General features: G+C 41.3%; 2 protein-coding genes across 3 annotated transcripts in view; both read left to right on the forward strand.

Annotated features, from left to right (window-relative positions):
* susd2 (sushi domain containing 2) overlaps positions 1 to 12135 on the forward strand; it is a 32269-nt gene extending 20134 nt beyond the window's left edge. Inside the window, exon 14 of the mRNA XM_067520317.1 lies at positions 12029 to 12135. The gene's annotated coding sequence lies outside the window, so the exon portion shown is untranslated. The remainder of the gene's footprint in view (positions 1 to 12028) is intronic.
* Positions 12136 to 12323: 188 nt separating this feature from the next.
* kremen1 (kringle containing transmembrane protein 1) overlaps positions 12324 to 20278 on the forward strand; it is a 53947-nt gene continuing 45992 nt past the window's right edge. Inside the window, exon 1 of one of the 2 annotated variants that reach the window (XM_067520320.1) lies at positions 12324 to 13598. In XM_067520320.1, coding sequence (XP_067376421.1) covers positions 13520 to 13598 — 79 coding nt within the window. In that variant the 5' untranslated portion in view covers positions 12324 to 13519. The remainder of the gene's footprint in view (positions 13599 to 20278) is intronic. The other variant, XM_067520319.1, reaches the window with a different exon arrangement.

The raw sequence follows: 20278 nt of genomic DNA on the forward strand, positions 1-20278 counted from the left end.
AGCCTGTTGCTTTCACGTGGGACTTTTCCCATTTCTAAGATCTGCTCTACATCCTTGGATTACGAAGGCTTCTGAAGTGGCTTTTGGATGAGGCTTTTGTTTTGGGTGTGCTTTTTTGTTTCATGTCAACTTCAGCTTTGCAGGTGTGCTTTGTCCCTTACCCCCAATGTCTTATGGCTGAGCGGTGCCTTCTGATGTTAACTCCTAATTTTAAGGCGTAGGTTGAAATAAAGATTGATTTCGGGATTAAGGTGTTTGCCCAGAGTTTTGTGTTTGAGTTTTGTCACTGACAACACGAACACATAACTTTGGGTGGAAGATTTGAGCAAAGTCAGCTAATCCTAAGGAAGATAAAAACACAAGCTTGATTTATTTATTTTTTTTGTACTTTATTTTTCTGTTATCTTTCTAAGCAGCATAGGAAAATCTTTAAAACTGTAAGCAATGAGTATAAGCATTAACTTACGACACACAGAAAATTCATCATGCAATTAGAAGTAGACCAGTATATTAATTTACATCCAAATTATAATTCACCTTTGCAATAGAAACATAAAGTAAAGCCAATATATAGCATGTTTGTTAAACTTTAATGTTTAACAAACATGCTATATATATGAGTATATTGAAAATAATTTGAATTTATAGTCAAAATTTATATTTTTAATTAATTTTTAAATTTTTTTTATTTTTGTTGACAGAACTTATTAACAAGAGTTTTTCTTACTTCTGTCCATCTATGAATCCATCCATCCATTAATTATCTTCTGCTTATGCATTTGAGTTGTGGTGGCTGTAGGTTTAATAAATGCTTTGTTTTCCAGCTCCTCCAGCTGGATTCTGAGTTGTTCTTAGCCCAGATGAGATCTAGAATCCCCAGCTCGTTCTGGGTCTACCTCAGTGTCTCTTGAAAGACCTCGAATTGAAGGCACCCAGGAGGCTCCTTTGCATTAAAAGGGGGCTTTTTTTAATGCAAAGGAGCAGCGGCTCTACTCCGAGTTCCCTCCAGATGTCCAAACTCCGTACCCGGGTTGCAGAAAACTAATTTCAACCACTTGTATTTATATTTACATTCTTTCAAGTCAGTAGCCAGAGCTTCTGACCCTCCTGTAGGATGAGGCTTGTAAGATGGACTAACTAGTAAATTGAGAGCTTGGCCTTGTGCTCCACCAATCCATCAGTTCATCTCATGCTCTACTTTACCCTCAAGATCAAGACCTTGTAATACTTGATGTGCATCACTTGGGACGGTAACTTTAACCCTTAGAAGTCTTGGGTTTGTCTGGTCGTTTTTGAACACTTGTGATTTTACCTTTATATTTTCTATGCCAATATTTGGTGTCATTTTTGTGAGCACAACTTCACCTGGGTGACAGCTGTTTTTTTTTTTCATTTTGAAATACTGTAATAACACAATCTACAACCACACAAGAAATGTGTTTCCTGCTGAGTTTGACATCTGCAGATTCACCACGGGAGGGACATTCGAGACAAAGCATCGCTAGATGCATCCTAATTTGCACAATTGAACACATGTGAACCATTTATTATAACTCCGCTTTTACTTGGCCTATCGGCAACATTCAAAAACTGCCATGGAGTAAGACATCTGGAGTTTCGACATGCAAAAAATCAAGCATCTGCAGTGCTTTGTGTTCATCTTGAAGAGAGCGTGTGTCTTGATCACGCCAGCGTGGGTTAACCTAAAATGATGAGTTGAATTAATACATTTCTAGGAGTTCACTTAACTTATTTATTTCAGTTTATTAAAAAAACAACTACAGGGTTCGTCGACATGCACTTTGAGAGTTAAAAGCTGTTCAAGTATGGATCTTTTCGTAGTTTAGAGAACACATTCATGGTGGGAACATGCTGTCTGTCTTTAATAGATGTCAAATTACATCATTAGGTTTAGTTTCACAATAATAGAAACTATTTTAACCACAATTAAGTTTATGGTTGTATTCAGTCCCTTTTCATTTACAGTACATTTAGTCACTGGGAGCAGCTATTGTGATGGTTTAGTGTGCATCCAATAGGAGCAACTTCAGCAGTTTTTTTTCCATGGTCAGAAAATAATTCACACAAGATTGAGGTTTACACAACAAATCTTTCAAATCAAGCTGACATTGATTTTAACGTTCAAACGCTTCCTCAGCTTGTTCAGTGGGCTAACAATTTTAAATCAACTGACCAAAGAAAACGGTACACACAATGCAATGGGTTTTGACTAATGAGTTTTGCATTTTTGTTACTTTTAAGGAAGTCCATTCATTTGTAGGAAGTTTAAAAAGCTAAATATTTTACAGTGTATGCAATACTATTTACATCACTTATGTTCCATCGTTTTTGTGTAATATATCATTGTTAGGCCTTTTGAGTTAATTTGTCAATTTTTGAACTTCCTGAATTACTTTTCTGGGCCTGTTGACCAATCTCTTGTGCTTTGACTCCTAAAAGATTATAAATCGTAAGAAGCTTAATTTACTGTTAATTTATGTCACTGGCCATTTCAGAGCTGTGACTACTGGTGTAAATGACACTGAAGTCAACTCTGCGACTCCGAGCTGAACCTCAGCTTCTGTGAGGACTCACAGAAGTGGCCCTTTAAGCCCAAACTGCTCTTGACATTAAGACTTAGTATAACTTTATCACTCACAGAGGCCAGCTACTAGTGTTACCCCCTCTCAGTCATCAACATCAGAGGCCGGATTCCTCCCCAGAGGCAGCGTAATCCACTCAGCAACTGTTAGGACTCGAGGCTCATTTTTCATTGAAGTCACTTCTTTTTATAATGGAGCACGTCATTCTCACAGGCCACAGAAAAGGCAGATACCTCACTTTACTACACCGCAGATGAGTGTAGCAGAGCAAAACAGACCCAGCATGCCCAGTCCACCCTTACAGATGTTCATCCTAGACCATGCCCAACACAGGAAGCCATCAAAGAGGGAATCAATCAGTCGGCACTGTGGAAACCAGGGGGGACGGTCCTCCACTGAAAGCTTGTGGAGGGGCACATTGCCAGAGCAGTGAGATGCACTATGCTGCTTGTACCAAATATAAATTAATTGCAGGCTCTTGGAAACGTGTGTTTTCATAAACACAAAAACTGGGTGGACGCGATTTCCCGAGTTGGAGGGATTCAAGTGTAAAGTGGTGGAGAGGACTGACACAAGAGAAGTGAGAGCAGGAACAAAATGCAGTCTTCTGTCCCAGAGAGGAGGAATGTTTTGGAAGCTTATTCTCATCCTGAGATGTCATTTTAGCATTGTTAATCCTCAAACAACATCCCCCTGTGATTTCTCAACAGAAAGAATAACAACCCATTTTCAAAATGACACTTTTATGCATGGATTAACTGTTCTCATGAATAATGATGTGGCATCATGGCAGAGAAATATGAAATTGTACCCAGTCCAGGTTGTTCATTTTCATTGGAAGAAGTTCAGCCGTCACAGTTATAAATTCTTTGTTTCTGTTACCTTGTTTCATTGTGAACCTTTTCATAACGAAAGACGACCACAACCTCACTAGACTGGAGACTTGTGTTCCTTCTGCTTTACAGCCCAACGTTGATGTGATTTGTTGTGTGGTCTTTTGTTTAGTCGGTGCTGAGCTGACAAATATTCCTCAGGGATTTGACCTCCCATGTCATGACAGCAACAGGTTTTACAAAATCTTTTTTCCCATAATTTGTAATGTATTTTAATTTTTTTTTTTTTTTATAAATCATTGATTTATTGTCACATCACTGCCAGACATTAACAAAGCTGGCGTCTATCTGGGGGAGAACCTTCAAACAGTAGATATAATCTGCCAAGGATAACTTTACCTCACATCTCAGTACGTAAAGCTAAGTAAGTATTTTCATGGCTAGATTTATGATAGCACCTGTCTGTTAGCAGAGATCCAAATGTCTTAAAGTAAACTGTTCCAGCAGGCATGGGAATTCCCATCAAATCCAGCCCCAGAATCCCCCAGATCATCTTGAACTTTGTTCTTGCCATCGGAGGTAAACCTTTGCAATCCTCCCAACCATTACGCTTAATGATCTGCTTAACTAGCTGCGTTACGCCACAGCTAGTTCCAAGAAGAAGGGCAACTTCAAAGGGCAAATATTTCTCCATGCTTATTTGGTGTTTTCCCTTTTCTTCTTCTTCTTATTTGTCTTCTCCTTATCATGCGCCATGGAACTTGTATGATGCAGAGATATGACGGAGGAGGGGTTGAATCTCTCTTGTGTGTGTGCGTGGAGTTTCAGCGACAGTAAGGATTTGTGTGTTACGGTCCCATCAGTAGCAGATAGACACCACACACATACCTTGTACAGTCTCTTTTGGCACTATATCAGTTTATAGAAGCACCGACTTGCCCCTCTATCTCATCTTTTACATTTACTGCCATTTGTGCCTTGATAAGGGTCATCTTTATATTCAGTTATTACTGTACCTATAGTGTGTTTTTTATCATTTAATCTGCTTTAGTAGTTCATAGTCTGCTCAGCTTATTTAAATCTTATCTTCTCTGTGCCTGTTTCCGTATATATACCAACTTATGAATGTGCGATTCATATCCCTGGGACATTGCAAGTCCTCTGTTTTTCTCTCTTAATCTTATTATGAATTCTCACCATTGTGATTCATTGTTTGTTCTCTCTTCCTAAGGGTATCTGAACCCACAAGGTCAAAGATCTCATAAGTATTCATATCGCCCTCCCCGCGCAGCCCTGTGCTAATTGAGAGGACACAGCAGTCGTGGCACCATCGGGTTAATCTCTTGTTATTCATTTAGAGCAAGAGGACTTTGAGTTTCCTTCTGACATTCAGACGGGCTTATAAAGTGCTGAAAAGTGATTGAAACTGTTCTCTTGCAGGGGGACGGTTTGCCTCACCGTGCGTCGGCTGTCCAACATGCTCCTCGTAACTTTAATGTTGAAATTGCAGAGTACATTTCATCTATAAATGACTGTAGAGCCGAAACCAGTCGTCAAGCAAAAATATCAGATATGTATAAAAACACTTTTGAGCTCTGGACATACATTGTGATATTAAATTGAGTCGCTTTTATAATTGTTTTGCTTGAATCATCAGTGGATTGGATGGCATATTTCACGGAAAGACTTTTAGTGAAATCATTCATTGCCGCATTTGAATTTTATTAGTCCTTTTCGAATGTTTCATATTGAGCCTCCGCCCACAGGCCTCTATAAAATGAATCCTCTATACCATGTGTGAGAGCACTGATGCAAACACATTCATGTCAGCCCATCACAAAGAATGTGGTTTCTCCATAATATCGAACTGTGGGGAACAAGTTTTACATTGTTGGGAAAATGTTTAAGCACTTTCTGCCAAGACGTAGATGAAGGGATTGATACTGCTACTATGTCTATATGGTAAATAGTTTACTGTAGCATAAATACTGGCGGTTTTCCCCCTGTTTACTGACTTTATGCTAAGCTTAGCTTGCCGGCTGTGGCTCTTGCCACATATTTACAGCACAGGCATGAGAGAGAGTGGCATCAATTTTCCAGCTCTCGGGAAGAGAGTGAGTAACTATATTGTCCTACATGTCAAACATTTCCTTTTAAGGTGGTTCTGTAGCTGCGGCTAATCATAATTTAGTTGAAACCAAAAAAATTTCTCTCTTACACTGATTCACAAAAAAACGTTTAGTCAAGTTGAGTCATAATCTCTAGCTGTTGTGCCTGTGTAGTTTCTTTCTGTGCAGCACAATGCAATTCTCTTCAGTTTCACTATTTACAGGCAAACATTTGTCATGCATTCTGAATGGAGCATTGGAAGATTGCAGTTTTCGTCGACTAGTCTCGTTTCATAATTGCGACTGGGTTGTAGTGGGAGACCTGCCAAACATCAGCAAAGCATAACGTATTAGCAGTGACTGTGTGAGGGGTCGCCTTGTTTATGGCCTGAAACATAAACCCGCAAACACACATTTGTTCCTACATTCTGTGGCCTGAAGCTCAGCTCATGGGTTGTATCACTGTCGATATCTGACACTATAGACCCGTGTTTCTGTGTTTTCACTTGGCTGCAAAATGTTTAGCTGCTGAATCGGAATATGACGTCAAGACGTTTTTCATCTTCTTTTTTATTTTTTTTTTTTTTTTGTTCAGCTCATGTAAACAGAGTAGCCATACCAAAGTTTGCATCCTCAAAGCGTGTTTCTCATCAGCAGTTTACGCTCTGCATATGGTGTCTTGTGGTTCTCACATTACATTCCCTGAATGGAAGAAACACAAAAGACACCCATCAGAGGATGTTTGCAATGTTGTCGACTTTGACGTGGAAAAAAACGGCTACATTGCAAAAACAAGTCTGGCCTCAATATACCCCACAACTCTAAAACCCCCTAGAGTTGTTTGTGCTCGAAAAGAGCTTTTAGATTGGGGTTGAATCAGTGTGGTGACCACTTTCTACAGTCCTTTGAAGACTGGAGTCAGCTCTCAAAAGAAAATGCACCACTTCCAAATGTGTAGAAAATGTTCAGCTAATTGTATTTGTTTCAGCAAAACAAGCTTTGCGAACATCTTCCACGACCCACTACTCCCACTGGAAATATTAAAGATGTGTATCAAATCTCATAATAGTCCACTAGTGAGAGCTTGCTGTTATAATGGCCTCATTTGAACCTTGGTGCCATGGATTTGGTCTTCGTGTTCTGTATTATTTTTCAAGCAAATATGAAATGGCAAAAATGCTTTTTTTTAAGTGCACTGTGGACTGATAGTGACAACAAATCAAGTTCAGATCGGTTTCAGGATGAATTCACCACCAGCGCTCTGGGAGGAGGCATTGTATCACAAAGTGCGGTATCGGTGGTCAACGGGCCTTCTGGTTTTTGACTACCTTCCTCAGTGGTGAAGTCAGAATATCCGAGGGGCAGGGGCAAAAAAAAATCTGACAGGCACCTACTTTCGCACAAGAGTCCAACCCTGGCCTCCCGTGAAAGAGCCCTGTGTCTAGTTGTACCATCCACCAACCCCATCATCCTCCCTATGAGACGTTTTCACTTTGTATTCCACGTCATTGCTTTAGATGTCAAATAATGAAGCATCTGTGTTTCCACTGTGCTACACTGAAAGCTCAGAGCGTAAACGACCACTTGCTCGTTTTAGGGTAGTTTGAAGCTGCACTAATCAATATTTTTGTGTGACCAAGAGAGAAAATGTGAAAGTGGCCACCTGTTGTGAGTAATGATGAATTTCTCATCAGCTTAAAGGGAGATTGAACTGTTAACTGCTTACATTTTAGCTTTATGTAGTGACAATATTTTACTTATGTTTACTTCTTGTTACAGCAGCCAAGTGTCCAATAAATCAGTTATTACTGCTTTAAAGACATATAAGAAAAGAAAAAGCTTTAATAAAATATTAACAGATGTAGTGATTTTTCCACAAAAGCAATCACTTTGTGACTATTGAGTAATGTTTTCATATGAACTAACATGTTTTATGTGCGTTGTGCAAGTATATTCGTACTTTTATGTTTTTATGTGACTTTGTAGGGGAATGCCCTGTTAGGGTTGAAAAAATTAACAATAAAACAAAATAAATCACAACCTTTTTTTTTTTCACTTTTGACACTATTTTTCCACAATTTTCTAGCACTGCTGCTACTTGTGCCACTGTTCCTCAAATACGTTTTACTGCATCACCCAGTAAATCAGTCGCTTTTATAGGATTTTCCAAAAAAGGGAATGATCGCTTATGCAGGAACCAGGCTCTGGTTTACAAGAACCGAGATGCTTTTCGTATGGTTTTGGGTTTGGTTTTGAAACATTTGAGGCTGTACTTTTACCCTTTTGAGGCCGATGAACGAGGATTACCAAACGAGAGTGGCTGATTTTTACTCCTCCTCTTCCCCTCCGGTCAAAATGGACGAATAAAACACCCAATGCAAACATCAAATTAGAAAGTGATAACATCAGCCTCTACAAACTGTCACCTTAAAGGATAACACACACACACTCTCTCTCTCTCTCTCTCTCTCTCTCTCTCTATCTATCTTTTTTGTTTTATATGAATATACTTTTTTAACATTAAAAAGTTTACATTATGAATTTGGACATAGTTCAGGACAAGAAACACAAGCAATCATGGGGCTGAGCCACGAAGACAACAAAGGTGTGTGTGTGGTCAATTTATGACCCAAACTGTCTGCTGTAAACATCAGTCACAGTTTACAGACAAACTAACTGGTTAAATGTTGACTTGTGAGTTATGCGTGTGCAAACTGTGCAAGGAGGGACTTTTATAGAACTATGCGTGGCTGTGTACTGTGTACAGATAATATGGATAAACTGTTTCAGAGAGATTGCATGTGTTTGCTTCCCTGTTGAATTTGTTGCAGCATTGTCGTGCTCCCAGCTCTGTGCAATTACTTGCTGACTACAGTTTTACTGTAAATGATCGAAACTATGGAAATAAAAAGTGTAGTACACCCATTCCGGGTCATTCAGTCTTCATCTTTATTCTGTCACTGTTTTCTATCATTTCTCTTCTTCTTTTTAAAGACAAAAAGCTGAGCATTGTTATAATACACATTCCAGAGGGTGTCACCCACCCAGAGCCTAATTAGAGACCCAGGAAGCCCTGGAAGATGTATGATGGCTGTGTGTGTCAGCAGAGAGAGAGGTGGAGGAGGAGGGGTTGTGGTGCGGCGACGGCTGCCGGTTACGTGCAGGTGGTTAGATGTGGAGGTTTGCTTTTATCTCGGCTTTGAACATGGGTAAGCTCAGGGGCCTGTACAGGTGTGTGTGTGTGTGTGTGTGTGTGTGTGTGTGTGTGTGTGTGTGTGTGTGTGTGTGTAGCGGATGGGAGCTGAGAGAAGATGGTGGGTGGAGGGTTATTACCAGTACAGATGGGGCCAGAGGCAGTCATTTGTCAAAAGGAGTCCACTTAAATGAAGCTTTGCTCGGGTCAGAGAGTGACAACGTAATGTGTGTTGTGTTGTATGTGCAACCACTAATGATGTGGATCATATAGCCACTGATGTGGCCTCATAGGTGGGGGGGTGGGGGACTGGCTGGTCGGGTCACACAAACTTCAGACAACGACCAGATGCTCTGGTTGAATAATCGCATTGACTCACTGAGCAGACGCATGAAGCTGTGCGTCAGAATGTGCGCCAGCGCGTTTTGTTTTTAATTAGCGTAGTAAGCCAGGCGATGGCAGAGATTGTTTTGCCATTGAGGAGAATGATCTTGACAGTAAACTGTGACTCAGTGGTGAAGTCAAAAGAGGAGACAAAAATCCTCATTCTCCTTCTCGTCACGTTGAAAGCACAAACAAAAAAGGAAGACTTTTTTTTTTTCATCCGAGTGTAAATCACACTTCCCCAGTCCCCTAAATTTGGCATCAGATGTCGTATGAGATGTAGAAGGTGCGAGTCTTCAGGAATTCAGAGAGTTTGTCTTCATATGTGCTCCGGCTTTGGAATTGCTGTTTAGAGACTGTTTCCAGAAATGATATCCAGACTTCTGTGGATAATCCACAGAACTTTCTTCAGAACTAAATCCTTTTTAAAATGTATAGCAATTAGTGGTATTTTCTGTTAAAATATGAATAAATGAAGGGATTATCAAAATAGTTGCATGTTGCTTTTTTTTGGTCTGAAGCGATACATGAGAACCTCCGGTACAAAACAACAATAGATGGCCTCAAACACTGAAAACAGAAGCATAGAAGGAAAAATAGTTCTGACCACAAAGGAGAGAAATGTGGCATTAAGATTCAGAGCCAGACCCTCGCGTTTACCTAGAGAGAGCAAGGACATGACATAGTCTTGGCTCCAGAATTTGTGAATTCGGAGCTTCTGGGCCAACTTCTAATTTAACTATGCATAACTTCCCATTGGCAGGCAGGTCAGAGTTGCCGAAGTACTTTCTAATACATCTCGGTGGATTATTCTTGCGGTGACCTCCAGCCCCTGTCTTGCATAACTCAACAGGCAGTGCTCACGAGCGGGGGGCTCAGTGTTCACCCATGCTCAAAACCCACATAGATGATAGGATGCAGAACTGTGAAAAATAGTTATCTGATACTCTGAGCCTATTAAGACGTCTCACTGCTTAAAGGGAAAGATGCCAAGACTGTAAAGCGTAAATGTCATGTGTGGAAGAGCTGAGATTTATCTGAAGAAAACAAAAAGACGGAGCAGAAATACAGTAACTCCAGCAGACCGCAAGGAATGTGGCCAGGATGCGTGTACAGACAAGTCCAGCATGCGATCACACACTCAGACAGAGAGCAAAGAAGACAAAGGAATCCATGCTACACCACAACTGTGCAGCATCACACGCTGATAACAGGGGTGATGGGAGGGGAATTTTCATATGAACACGGTGCTTTTTATCAGCCAGAGAGAAGTAATTCTGCTCTGTATAAGCACAGATTTATGAGATGTTGTGTAGGTTGTTATTAATAATGATCTATAAGAAGTGGAAGAAGGATTCAAGTCTATTACCAAAGAGCAAAACATTTACATCCAATCCAAGTTTTTTTTTTTTATCCAAATAGACAAGTGAGGTACAAGGCAGCAAAAAGTCAAGGAGAAAACATTAAAGCACAGAAGGGCTTTTGTCTCATGGGATGCAAGTGCAAAATAGGACAGATAGGAATTTTTTACTAAGATATGAAAAAGTTGCGCAAGTTTTCAGCGCTTTTTTTGAAGTGTGGCAATGAGGCAGTGACTCTACATTTGATTCTGTAACAGTACAGAGCCACAACATTTAGTTTTTGTACGGCTAAATTTGACTGGTTTCTCCGTCTCGAACGTGAATATTTCCTGGTTTTCTTTGCCTTCTGTGATGTTAAACAGAGTTTGGGTTTTACTCTGACACATAACACAAGTTTTGATTGATCATTGTATTCATTGCAGCAAAAATGAACCTAATAACTCCCTCCTGGTCCGGACCGGCCAGGCTACCACAAGACTTTACGTTTATTTCCTTTGAGCCATTCTGAGAACATCGTACTCAGATACTTTGGACCATTGTCTGCCCGCTAACCCAGTCATTACCGAGCTTCACCACACAGACTGATGAATTCAGGATTCTCTCAATTAGAACAGGTCTCCATGGTTCTGTCTTGGCAAAGCGTCTCCAAACTGTCACCCCTGTCACTGTTTTTGCCTCACCACTGATGCCCTTTCTACCTCCATCTATTAGATAGTGGGCTCATCAGAACTGAGTTTTACCAAGGTCAGAACATCCTTGGATTTTTTTCTCCAATTCTTCTTCTGTTTGTAATCAGTGTCTGTCACTGTGGGTCTGTGGAGTCATTAGAAACAATGCTGATGTATTCAGTTTTGTCCTTTTTTTTTTTTTTTTTGGATGCAGTGGGCTTTGCTTTACAGATCAGCGGCTTTCGGCTTGTCCCTTCAGGGGTCGCCCCAGCGTCACATGTTCCGCATGTTGATATACCCTCCCATTTTTTTGTGCGGGCTTGGGACCAGCATCATGGTTGCCCTTTAGTGGCTGGGGCCTGGTGGGGTGGGATTCGAACCGATGGCCTTCTGTATCGAAACCCAATACTCAAACCCAAGTATAGCAGTGAAATGTTTATTCTGTAGTGCATTATTTTCAAAGTCGTGCAGAAGTAAAGGTTAAAATAGCAGGAGAAGAACTTACAAATGTACTTCGCATTTGTACTGAAGTGAATGGTGACGAAATGTACTTTGTAGTTTTCCTTCACTTGTTGAACGTGTTGTCAAATATAAATCATCTTTCACGAGGTTTCCCAAGCAGCTACACATCTCAGCCACAGCCATGATGGATTGTCACTATGATCAAAATATAATAAAGCTTTGTCTTTCCCTGAAGTGAAGTTTGTAGCAGCAGTATCTCAAGGCCACGTCGCTACATATCTCAAAAGGGCACACGTCATGCTAGATTACTTTCCCATTGCACCCCGTGTCAACCCTGTCGGTTTTTTGGCAAAATAAACGTTGGGCCTCTTTTTTTCTCAAGAGTGGTGAGATCAGACTGTATTGTCTATTTTTAGGCGACCGGCTGCTTCTGGACTTGGTGTGGAGGCCGTGCGAGGCCTGAAGGGAAACACACGAGGGTGCTGTTTTACACTTCAGATCAGATCGCCTGTGTGACATGGAGGTGAGAGGAACTGTGAGCGAGCCTGCACAGACACACGCACGCACACACACACACACACACACACACACGCAGTGCACCTGTTTCTAACCAGGCAGTGAGATATAAAATAGTTTTCATTTTTCCACGTAGGAAATTGAATTCAAAGAGCAACGTACATATGTATTAACATCCTGTTTTTTTGTTCGAAGTTTCTTTTATGCAGAAATGACATCAGCCTTAAAATTCATGCTTGGGATGAAAAGGAAATTTTATCTGATTATTTCTTTCTGCAACTCTGTTTAAAAGGAATTTCTGCGTATTATAATTCTATTAAGAATGTGTGGACACAAAGAACATCTTTGATTGCCAAAACTTTTCCCGAGGGACTTATCCCAACAAAGATGCAACTGCTATTTATTACAAGAACATAAAAAAACTTTATTTTTTTTAAATCTCAAATTGCTTTGATCGCAGCTCCAGAAGCAGGAACAGAAACTATATTTCTTCACAAAGAGCTACTTTACTGCAAAACAATTTCCCCAGCTTCACCAAATCTTAATTAATCTACATTGTTTAAAGCTTCAGCACTAAAAGCTATAACCAGGATCATGTGAAAATCCTTCCCAGTCTTTGTCTTTGTGTTCTATACCGTAGCTATTAACATGATTTGTTGCTGAGGTCCTTTGACTTCCCTTTGAATGCAGTTTATAGTATCGGTATGACATAGCCAAGAGTTTTCCAAACTTAGATCGAGACCCCAAGAACATAAAAAAAACAAAAACAGTGCTCCCATAATTATTTCAGAGGAGACTTATTGTGTCTCTTAAGCAAGAACTGTCATAGTTTGGGTTGGTTTGGATGTTCTGTAGCTTCACTTAGATGCCTTTATTATTACTATATGTTACTATAATGTTCTTTACAAGTATTTTTTATAGTGTCCCTGTGTGTTAATTATGTTTTGCTGTAATATTAAAGTTATTATTTGATTATTTCGGTAAGGGTTGTACTTTAAATCCACTTAATAAGGAGGGACATTTGTACTGCTCTCCATGCACCACAGAGTCCACCCTCCAGCCCCCTCTCCCTCCCTCCCTCCCTCCTCCTCTTCTCTTTTTGCTGCCTCCCCAGCGCTGCAGGTTGCATCTATTGCCCCTATTTCCTGTCACATGGGGTGGAAATAGGATCCTTGCTTTCCACTATCTGGTCCCGTCTTTGCGGTGTCAGTGTAGTAGTAGCTGCAAGACCTGTCTTGAAGTTCAAGGACTTTTGACGCCGGTTAAAGAGCGACTGCTGCACAGACCCGGAGATCCAGTCAGGCAGACAGTCAGCCCGTCCGCTGGTCTGCGCATCCGTCCGTTAAGCAGCACTTCACCTGAGACTCCGTTCAGACCCTTTAAATCGCACCATGGATTCCTGGACAGTCACCTCTGCTCTTCTCCTCGCTGGCTTTATTTCTTCTGCGGCTTTTAGTCATTTCGACACCGGTAAGTGAAACTTTTCTCTCGCCTTTCCTGATGAATTATTCCGATTAAATATGTACGTTGTCGACAGCATCTCCAAAGTTTTTCTTACACGCGCCGGGACGTTTACGCGTTACAAACAAATATTACGCGCCGGAATGCGCGTTTCCTTTAATGTTAGTGGGATGTTTCCTCGTTTTCGATGGGACATGACGACAGATCGCGGTGGCATTAACTCCATTCACGGTTCATCCTTTTGGTCTAAATCCCACCACGGCGCCTGTTGGCAATGTGCGATCTTCATTTGTAGCTTTGTGCAATCACAGCCAAAAGAGGAATAGTTGCTTTAAGTGTAAAGAGTGTGAGCCAGTGTAAGCAGAGAGACCGGCTTGATCAGACGTTTTACTGTTAACCTCCACACCTACTGGGTAAACACACATCTGGCCCAACTCGAACCCAGCGATGTCTTTATGTCTGCGACAAATCCATGATGGTAATGTGGGAACGGCTCACTGGGAGCCCCTGTTATACCGTCTAGAATCATGTTTGATTTAAATGTGGACTTGGAATCCGCACCAGCAGCTGTTTACGCACGACACTCGTCTCCTGCGCTCGTCGTCCCCGTGTGTTTACCTGTTGTGCATCACCTGCGTGCAGCTCATCAATCACGTCACATGCTTAATTATTCACATTTTCAAAAAGTGTATTATGCTCTAATCTCTACTGGCTATTGTGTCTTTTAATCGAACCCCATAGAATCCACACACAAACACCCCACCCCCCTCCTCTTAATGAACTTGAAACCCTCAGCTCAGTCATCTGATATCATCCACTTAATTTACCATCAAGCTCAGACTAATACGCGTGGGGATATGGTTGCATCTATCTGCAGAACTTCAAAGTTGCAGCCAGATCCCCATTCAAAGCTGCCTTCCCAGAGAACACTTAGTTTTAATGTGAATATCTAATAATGACGACCACACAAACCAAGCTTCTCTTTGCTGTAATTTGTGCTGCGTTTCATGTCGAAGCAGCAAATCCTCGTGCTTTCCTTTTTAATTTTTTTGTCTCTTAATTATACCCCTCGATTTCAAATTAGAGGGTCCACCATCTGGGCTAGTGCGTAACTACTCCCATGTGTACCTACGTATTAACAAAGTATTTAAAGCAATGGCATTCCCCCTCATAACACTGGGGAGAAAAAAAGGGCCAAGTGTAGGTTTAGTTTGCGTCAGCTGTGCCATATTTACCATACAACAATTTCATGCGTGCACAAAAAGTCAGTCTTTTGTTGTGAATGCTGCTGGATTCTCCTCAGATCTCCCTAATATGCTTGGATAGTACAGTCTGAGGGGTCAAAGTGAATACAATTTAAAGGAAAACTCCATCTTAAAGGTATCTACAGGAAAGATGCAGCTATTCCTTCCGTCACTGTTGTTTAGTGGTTTATTTTTAGAGCTTTTAGAAGCACCTCAATTCCATCAGATTTGCGCTTTCTTGGAGCTGCCGGGGAAGGTCTGCACACAAACTGGCTCTTTTCTGCTTTATTCGAGCAGCACATGTTGGGTCAGAGCCCAACATTTCAATAGCAGAAAAGTGCTCATTTATGTCAAACGGGAGTGGACATTCCCTGTCAATCTTGGCCCCCGTGTGATGCAATACGCTGCGAAAAGTCGAAACCTCAGGGGAAGTACTGTAAATGACACACACACACACACACACACACACACACACACACACACACACACACAAAAAGTGGACACTCAAGTAGGCAGAGCTGCAAAATAGCTTCTGGATTGAATCAAATTAGTTGATGTAGATAATATGAATGTACCGCTTAAGTGCGTCCCATGTGGTTTAGCATCGTCCCGACCGGCTTTATGAATGTGGACATATCTGTCAGAAGAAACCAGGGCGCGTCTGTGATGTTATTAAGAAGTAAAATCCGGGCATGTGCACATATGCATTCTTAAGCAGCTGAGCGTTCCTTTAACTGCTACAGCTGGGTCATGCAGCAGCTTATTAATGCCGTGCAGAAATCCAGCCGGTGTTGTTTTTGTGACAGAGTGTCAGAAACACTTATGCTTGCAGTGCTTTCACTGTCATTTTAGACTGCAGCATTGCATCAAGCAGACGTGTACTAACAGCAAAAAAAAAAAAAAAGTGTTTTTCATCTTGTGCTGAGGACAAGCCTGTACTCAGTGCGTGCACACACACACACACACACACACACACACAAACACACACAGAGGTGTAGACACTAGATAGAAAGGAATGGAGTGAAAATGTAGTTGAGGGTCAGAGATTGCGTGTTCGTTGTAGCTGGGGCAGGTAAGTGCCTTTACAACCTACAGTAAAATATGAGAAAGGGCAAACTCCCTGTGTAGGTCTAATAGATACAGCAGTTCTCCTCCACCTGAACTCAGAAGGCTTTATAAAGAACCTCATCCAGACTCCCACACGCTGTTGTGTGTGATTGTGGCCTGCCGTTGCTCATTTGGCAGCCGCTCGGGCCGTTCACACAAGCGTACACACAATAGGAAGCTGAATGCTGTCAGAGCTGTCAAGGTGAGGCGTAATTGAGTTGCTCTATAAGCCGTTAATGATGCAGCTGACGGTGTTGTGAACACGCTCGAGCTGGTTAATCAGCGGGGAATTATGTTGTTATTGATGTTCCTGGTATCCATAACCGGTATTTCTGATTAGCTGGGCGATGGGGGGCAAAGGTGAGAGTGGCAGAGGGAGTACAGCAGTGCGTTTTTTGTTTACGTAGCTGATGCATGGTGCTTTTGAAATAAAGGATGAGGTGGTGTTTGTGATGAAGCCGTTGCAGCGAGATGGCTCACCTTTGTGTGATCCCTTTTAAATGCAGTGGCAGGGTGAGCAAGCTGTTTTCTTGTCAGTACATGCAAGGCCAACCTATAATCTGTCTCAGTCAGTGTTTACCTGAGGTTGGATGACGATTAAAGGAAAATTTCAACATTTTGGGAAAAGTGTTTCTTTGTCTTACATGAAAATATTGGTGTGACCTGACATGGTCCATTAGTCAGGCAACTACATGGGAAGCAACAGCCAGCGGTCCACTGGCTTCACTTAACATAGAGACTAAAGAGTGGGAACAGTTAGTTTGGCTCAGTCTGGAGGTGACAAAACCTACCTATCAGCACCTGTAAAGATCCCTAATTAACATCCTGTACAGTAGTTGCTTTGTTAAATCTGCACAAAGTGCAGTGTGACAGACTAGTTCTTGGCCGAGTGCAGTTACTTTCAGCTGCTGGTTGTATTCTGGTTTTTATGGGGATCAAACAGACAAGATGTGTTAATTAGTGAGCTTTACAAGTGTTGATAGATGGATTTTGTTACCTCTGCAGAAAGCCAGGCTCCAGTAGCTGTTTCTTTTTTTTTCTGATCTATGTACTGTGAAAACCCGGCCAGCTTGATACACTGTATAATGAACAGATCTTTAACAGTCCGTCACACAATGAATGAACATCTTTCCCAAAGATATTAAACTGTTGCGTTAAAAGTGGTGTTTTGTTTTTCGTGCTTTGTAGTTTTACCCTTTCAGGCCTTTAGTAATTATTCAAACGAGATCTTAGTGATCGTAGAAGACAGAGCTGTCAGAAATAAGGCCACATGAAGAGAACATCAGCTCAATGTCATGCTCAACCAGCTGAATCTTGGACTACATCGGAGAAGGTGCCTTATGGGCTTTTCTTCCATCCTGCAGCCTTTGCCAAACCTCTGCTCAGCTAGACATGCATGGAGTGAAGTATCTTATAAGAATGGACTTGTCACAGTAGAGATACTGTGTTTAACTCTACTTGCAGTAAAAGCCTTTGTGCTTGAGTCACCAAATAGAGTGATGGGTGGATGAGCGACAGAATGTGATTCCTCCGTGTAACCCTTCCTTTTTTCTGTTCATCGTCTGATCACCATTTAGCAGGCCGTGATGTTGGCCTGGACTCTTGGTTGCTTGGGCTGCAGACATACCTGGGCATTGCTGTGCGGGGCAGTAGACCAGAAGATGGTTTAAAACACTATATGTTCTCTAGGTTGACGTGTGATTGGTAGGAGTATACAGGACATGGGTTGTGTTATTTTCCACTGTCTGGCTTAAAATCAAGTTAGAGTATATGTTGATTTTACAGTATGTGCTTGTGCATTTATATACTCACAAAAACAGTGGAAAGAATACCAGAAGTTTTTTAACGTTGACAGAAATGCATGTTTTTGATCTGCATATTATGTTTACGATACTATATTCCACTATCAATTATTGTGATCTTTTGAGGTTCAAAGACCCTTTTAACCTTGGAAACCTTGGACACAACGCTGCCTCACCTTAAACACATTGGTTCCTGGCATGAATTTGTGAATGTTAGAAAACCTCTATTTCCTGCACACTTTGTTATGATAAATATGTCAATGAAGTTCCCAGAAAGAGTCAAACATGGCCATCACAGCTTACCAGAGCCTAAAGCAACATCTTCAGATTGCTCCTTTTCATCAATCAACAATTCCTAACCCAAGTACAGTATGTTCGATGTGTATAATGATGCAATATGAAAAAAAGCAGCAAAGCTTCACGTTCATAAAGCGGAAAGCAACAAATGCTTCCCATATTGCTTTTGAAAATTGATTCATTTTCTGTCACTCAACTAATAAATTAATCACGCAGTAATTTCAGCGCTACATATGTGTGTTTGTGTAAAGTTCAGATCTGAGGCAGCTGTTACCATCTGGAGTCTATAAAGTTCGAGTGTTCCTGCTTAAGATTTTAAAGGGGCCACGTCAAGTGTCCCTCACATCCTCTATCTGATGCTCCCGTCTCCATCTATCTCCCCTTCTCCTCCTCCTAAACACCCCCTCCTCCCCTCATGCACACAAACCACAAGTTCTTTTTCCCAATCTTAAACTCTCCCTCAAACAGCCAATCTCTATATCTGTCTTAACTTAATCCACGCTTAACTTGAAAATTCAATCCATACAGTTTATGACTGGTCTTCATCAACGTTTGTAACCCTTAACAGATGGGGGGGGGGGCTGTGTGTGTGTGTGTCTGTGTGTGTGTGTGTGTGTGTGTGTGTGTGTGTGTGTGTGTGTGTGTGTGTGTGTGTGTGTGTGATCCTCTGAATTGTCAGCCTCAGAAGATAATAACAGACTATCTTCAGCCGTTTGAAGAAACACAAGCTTGTGTTGGCAGAGGTGATCGCGATGGAGCGTTGGTTTGAGGAGAGACAGCGGGTTCTTAAAGAGTTTAACATAAGGCCGTTTGGTGTGTGGGTAAACCCTCTGTGCTTACAGTGGGGAGTGTCAGAGGGCATTATGGGAAGAGGTGCATGGGTCTGGGTCTCAGATGTGGGCCACGCGGTCAGCCCCGCTTTTCCGGTTCAGAGCTGGAGATGGAAACCTTTCCTCCCTTGCTGAGCTTCTGTGTACCAGGCACAAGTTCAGACAAACCAGCTGGCTTGATTGGTGTACTATGATGTCCCGTGTGTGTGTGTGTGTGTGTGTTCTGTAACGTTCATGTCCATAAGTGATTAACTCACTCACTTACTTCTTCCTGAGTTTAGGTTCATGTCAAGAGAACCTGTTTGCAGACAAATGGTGGGAAGTAGTTAGTATTAGGCAGAATTTGTTAATCTTTGCGTATGATGGATCTGGAGGCAAAGATGATTAGGGTTTGGCAATAAGGGCAAGTGGTAAAGGTTAGGGAAAGCCATTGGTCAAGGCGACAAATCCCAGAAACGCTCCAAAAAAGACTGGTGAAAACTTCCAGCCAGAGTTTTGTCTGCAGGATTCTCTCATCTATGCTGAACTGGTGCTCAAGACTTGGCTTTAGACTTATCGTTTCATGTAGACATTTACTCTTGTAAAAGTACAGATAACTGAGTGGGTGACCAATCACCAGTTTTTCTGACTATGAAAAGAAAGTTATTAAAACATTTTTTTATAAAGGCCTATGTGTTCATAAGGAATGTAGGAAAGGAAAGGAAAGGAAAGAGGTGTAATTTTAGAAAACCTTTATACATTTTAATTTGATAATGCAATTTACTGTATTTACTGTGTTTTTCTATTTATACAGAAATGTGAAGTTTACTTAGATAACGTTTCTAATGATAATATATAATTTGTTTAGTAAGAGAAGCTGCTGCTGAGATTTTTGAGATTAAAACGAAACATAAGTTTTGTGGCTGTTCACTTTTTTAACTTTTGAAATAACCCCTTGCATTTCACTCAAGGCCACGCAAACGCATCTCCATCAATCACAGGACCGAACAATCTACTGGGGACTCGTGGTTGCTTTTACTGTCTGTTCTCTCTTTGCACTTTGAATTGATGGATAAAGTGATGAATGAGCTAATCTGCTTAAAACCCTAAACTCCTTTAAATGTCCTTTAGGTTGGACACAGGTTCAGTCAGTACATCCTGGTTGTTTCCACAGAAAACCCACTCTGTCTGTCTGCTCTTTTTGTTTTGTCCTTTTGTAACCAGCTTCACACCAGCCCATACAGAGCGCTCATAAATCTTTGATGGAATGTCCCCATGAGGTTACAACAAGACAACGAAACACACTAACAAAAAACAGCCGCACACATCAACTTCAGTTTACAGTGGGACTGTAAAGTGATCCACAACAGACTGGGCTTTTTAGGTACACTGGAGAGATGCTAAAATGCTAGTTTGCTATCTCACCTTGC

This window comes from Channa argus, chromosome 11, assembly GCF_033026475.1.
Source record: "Channa argus isolate prfri chromosome 11, Channa argus male v1.0, whole genome shotgun sequence".
Lineage (NCBI taxonomy): Eukaryota > Metazoa > Chordata > Actinopteri > Anabantiformes > Channidae > Channa > Channa argus.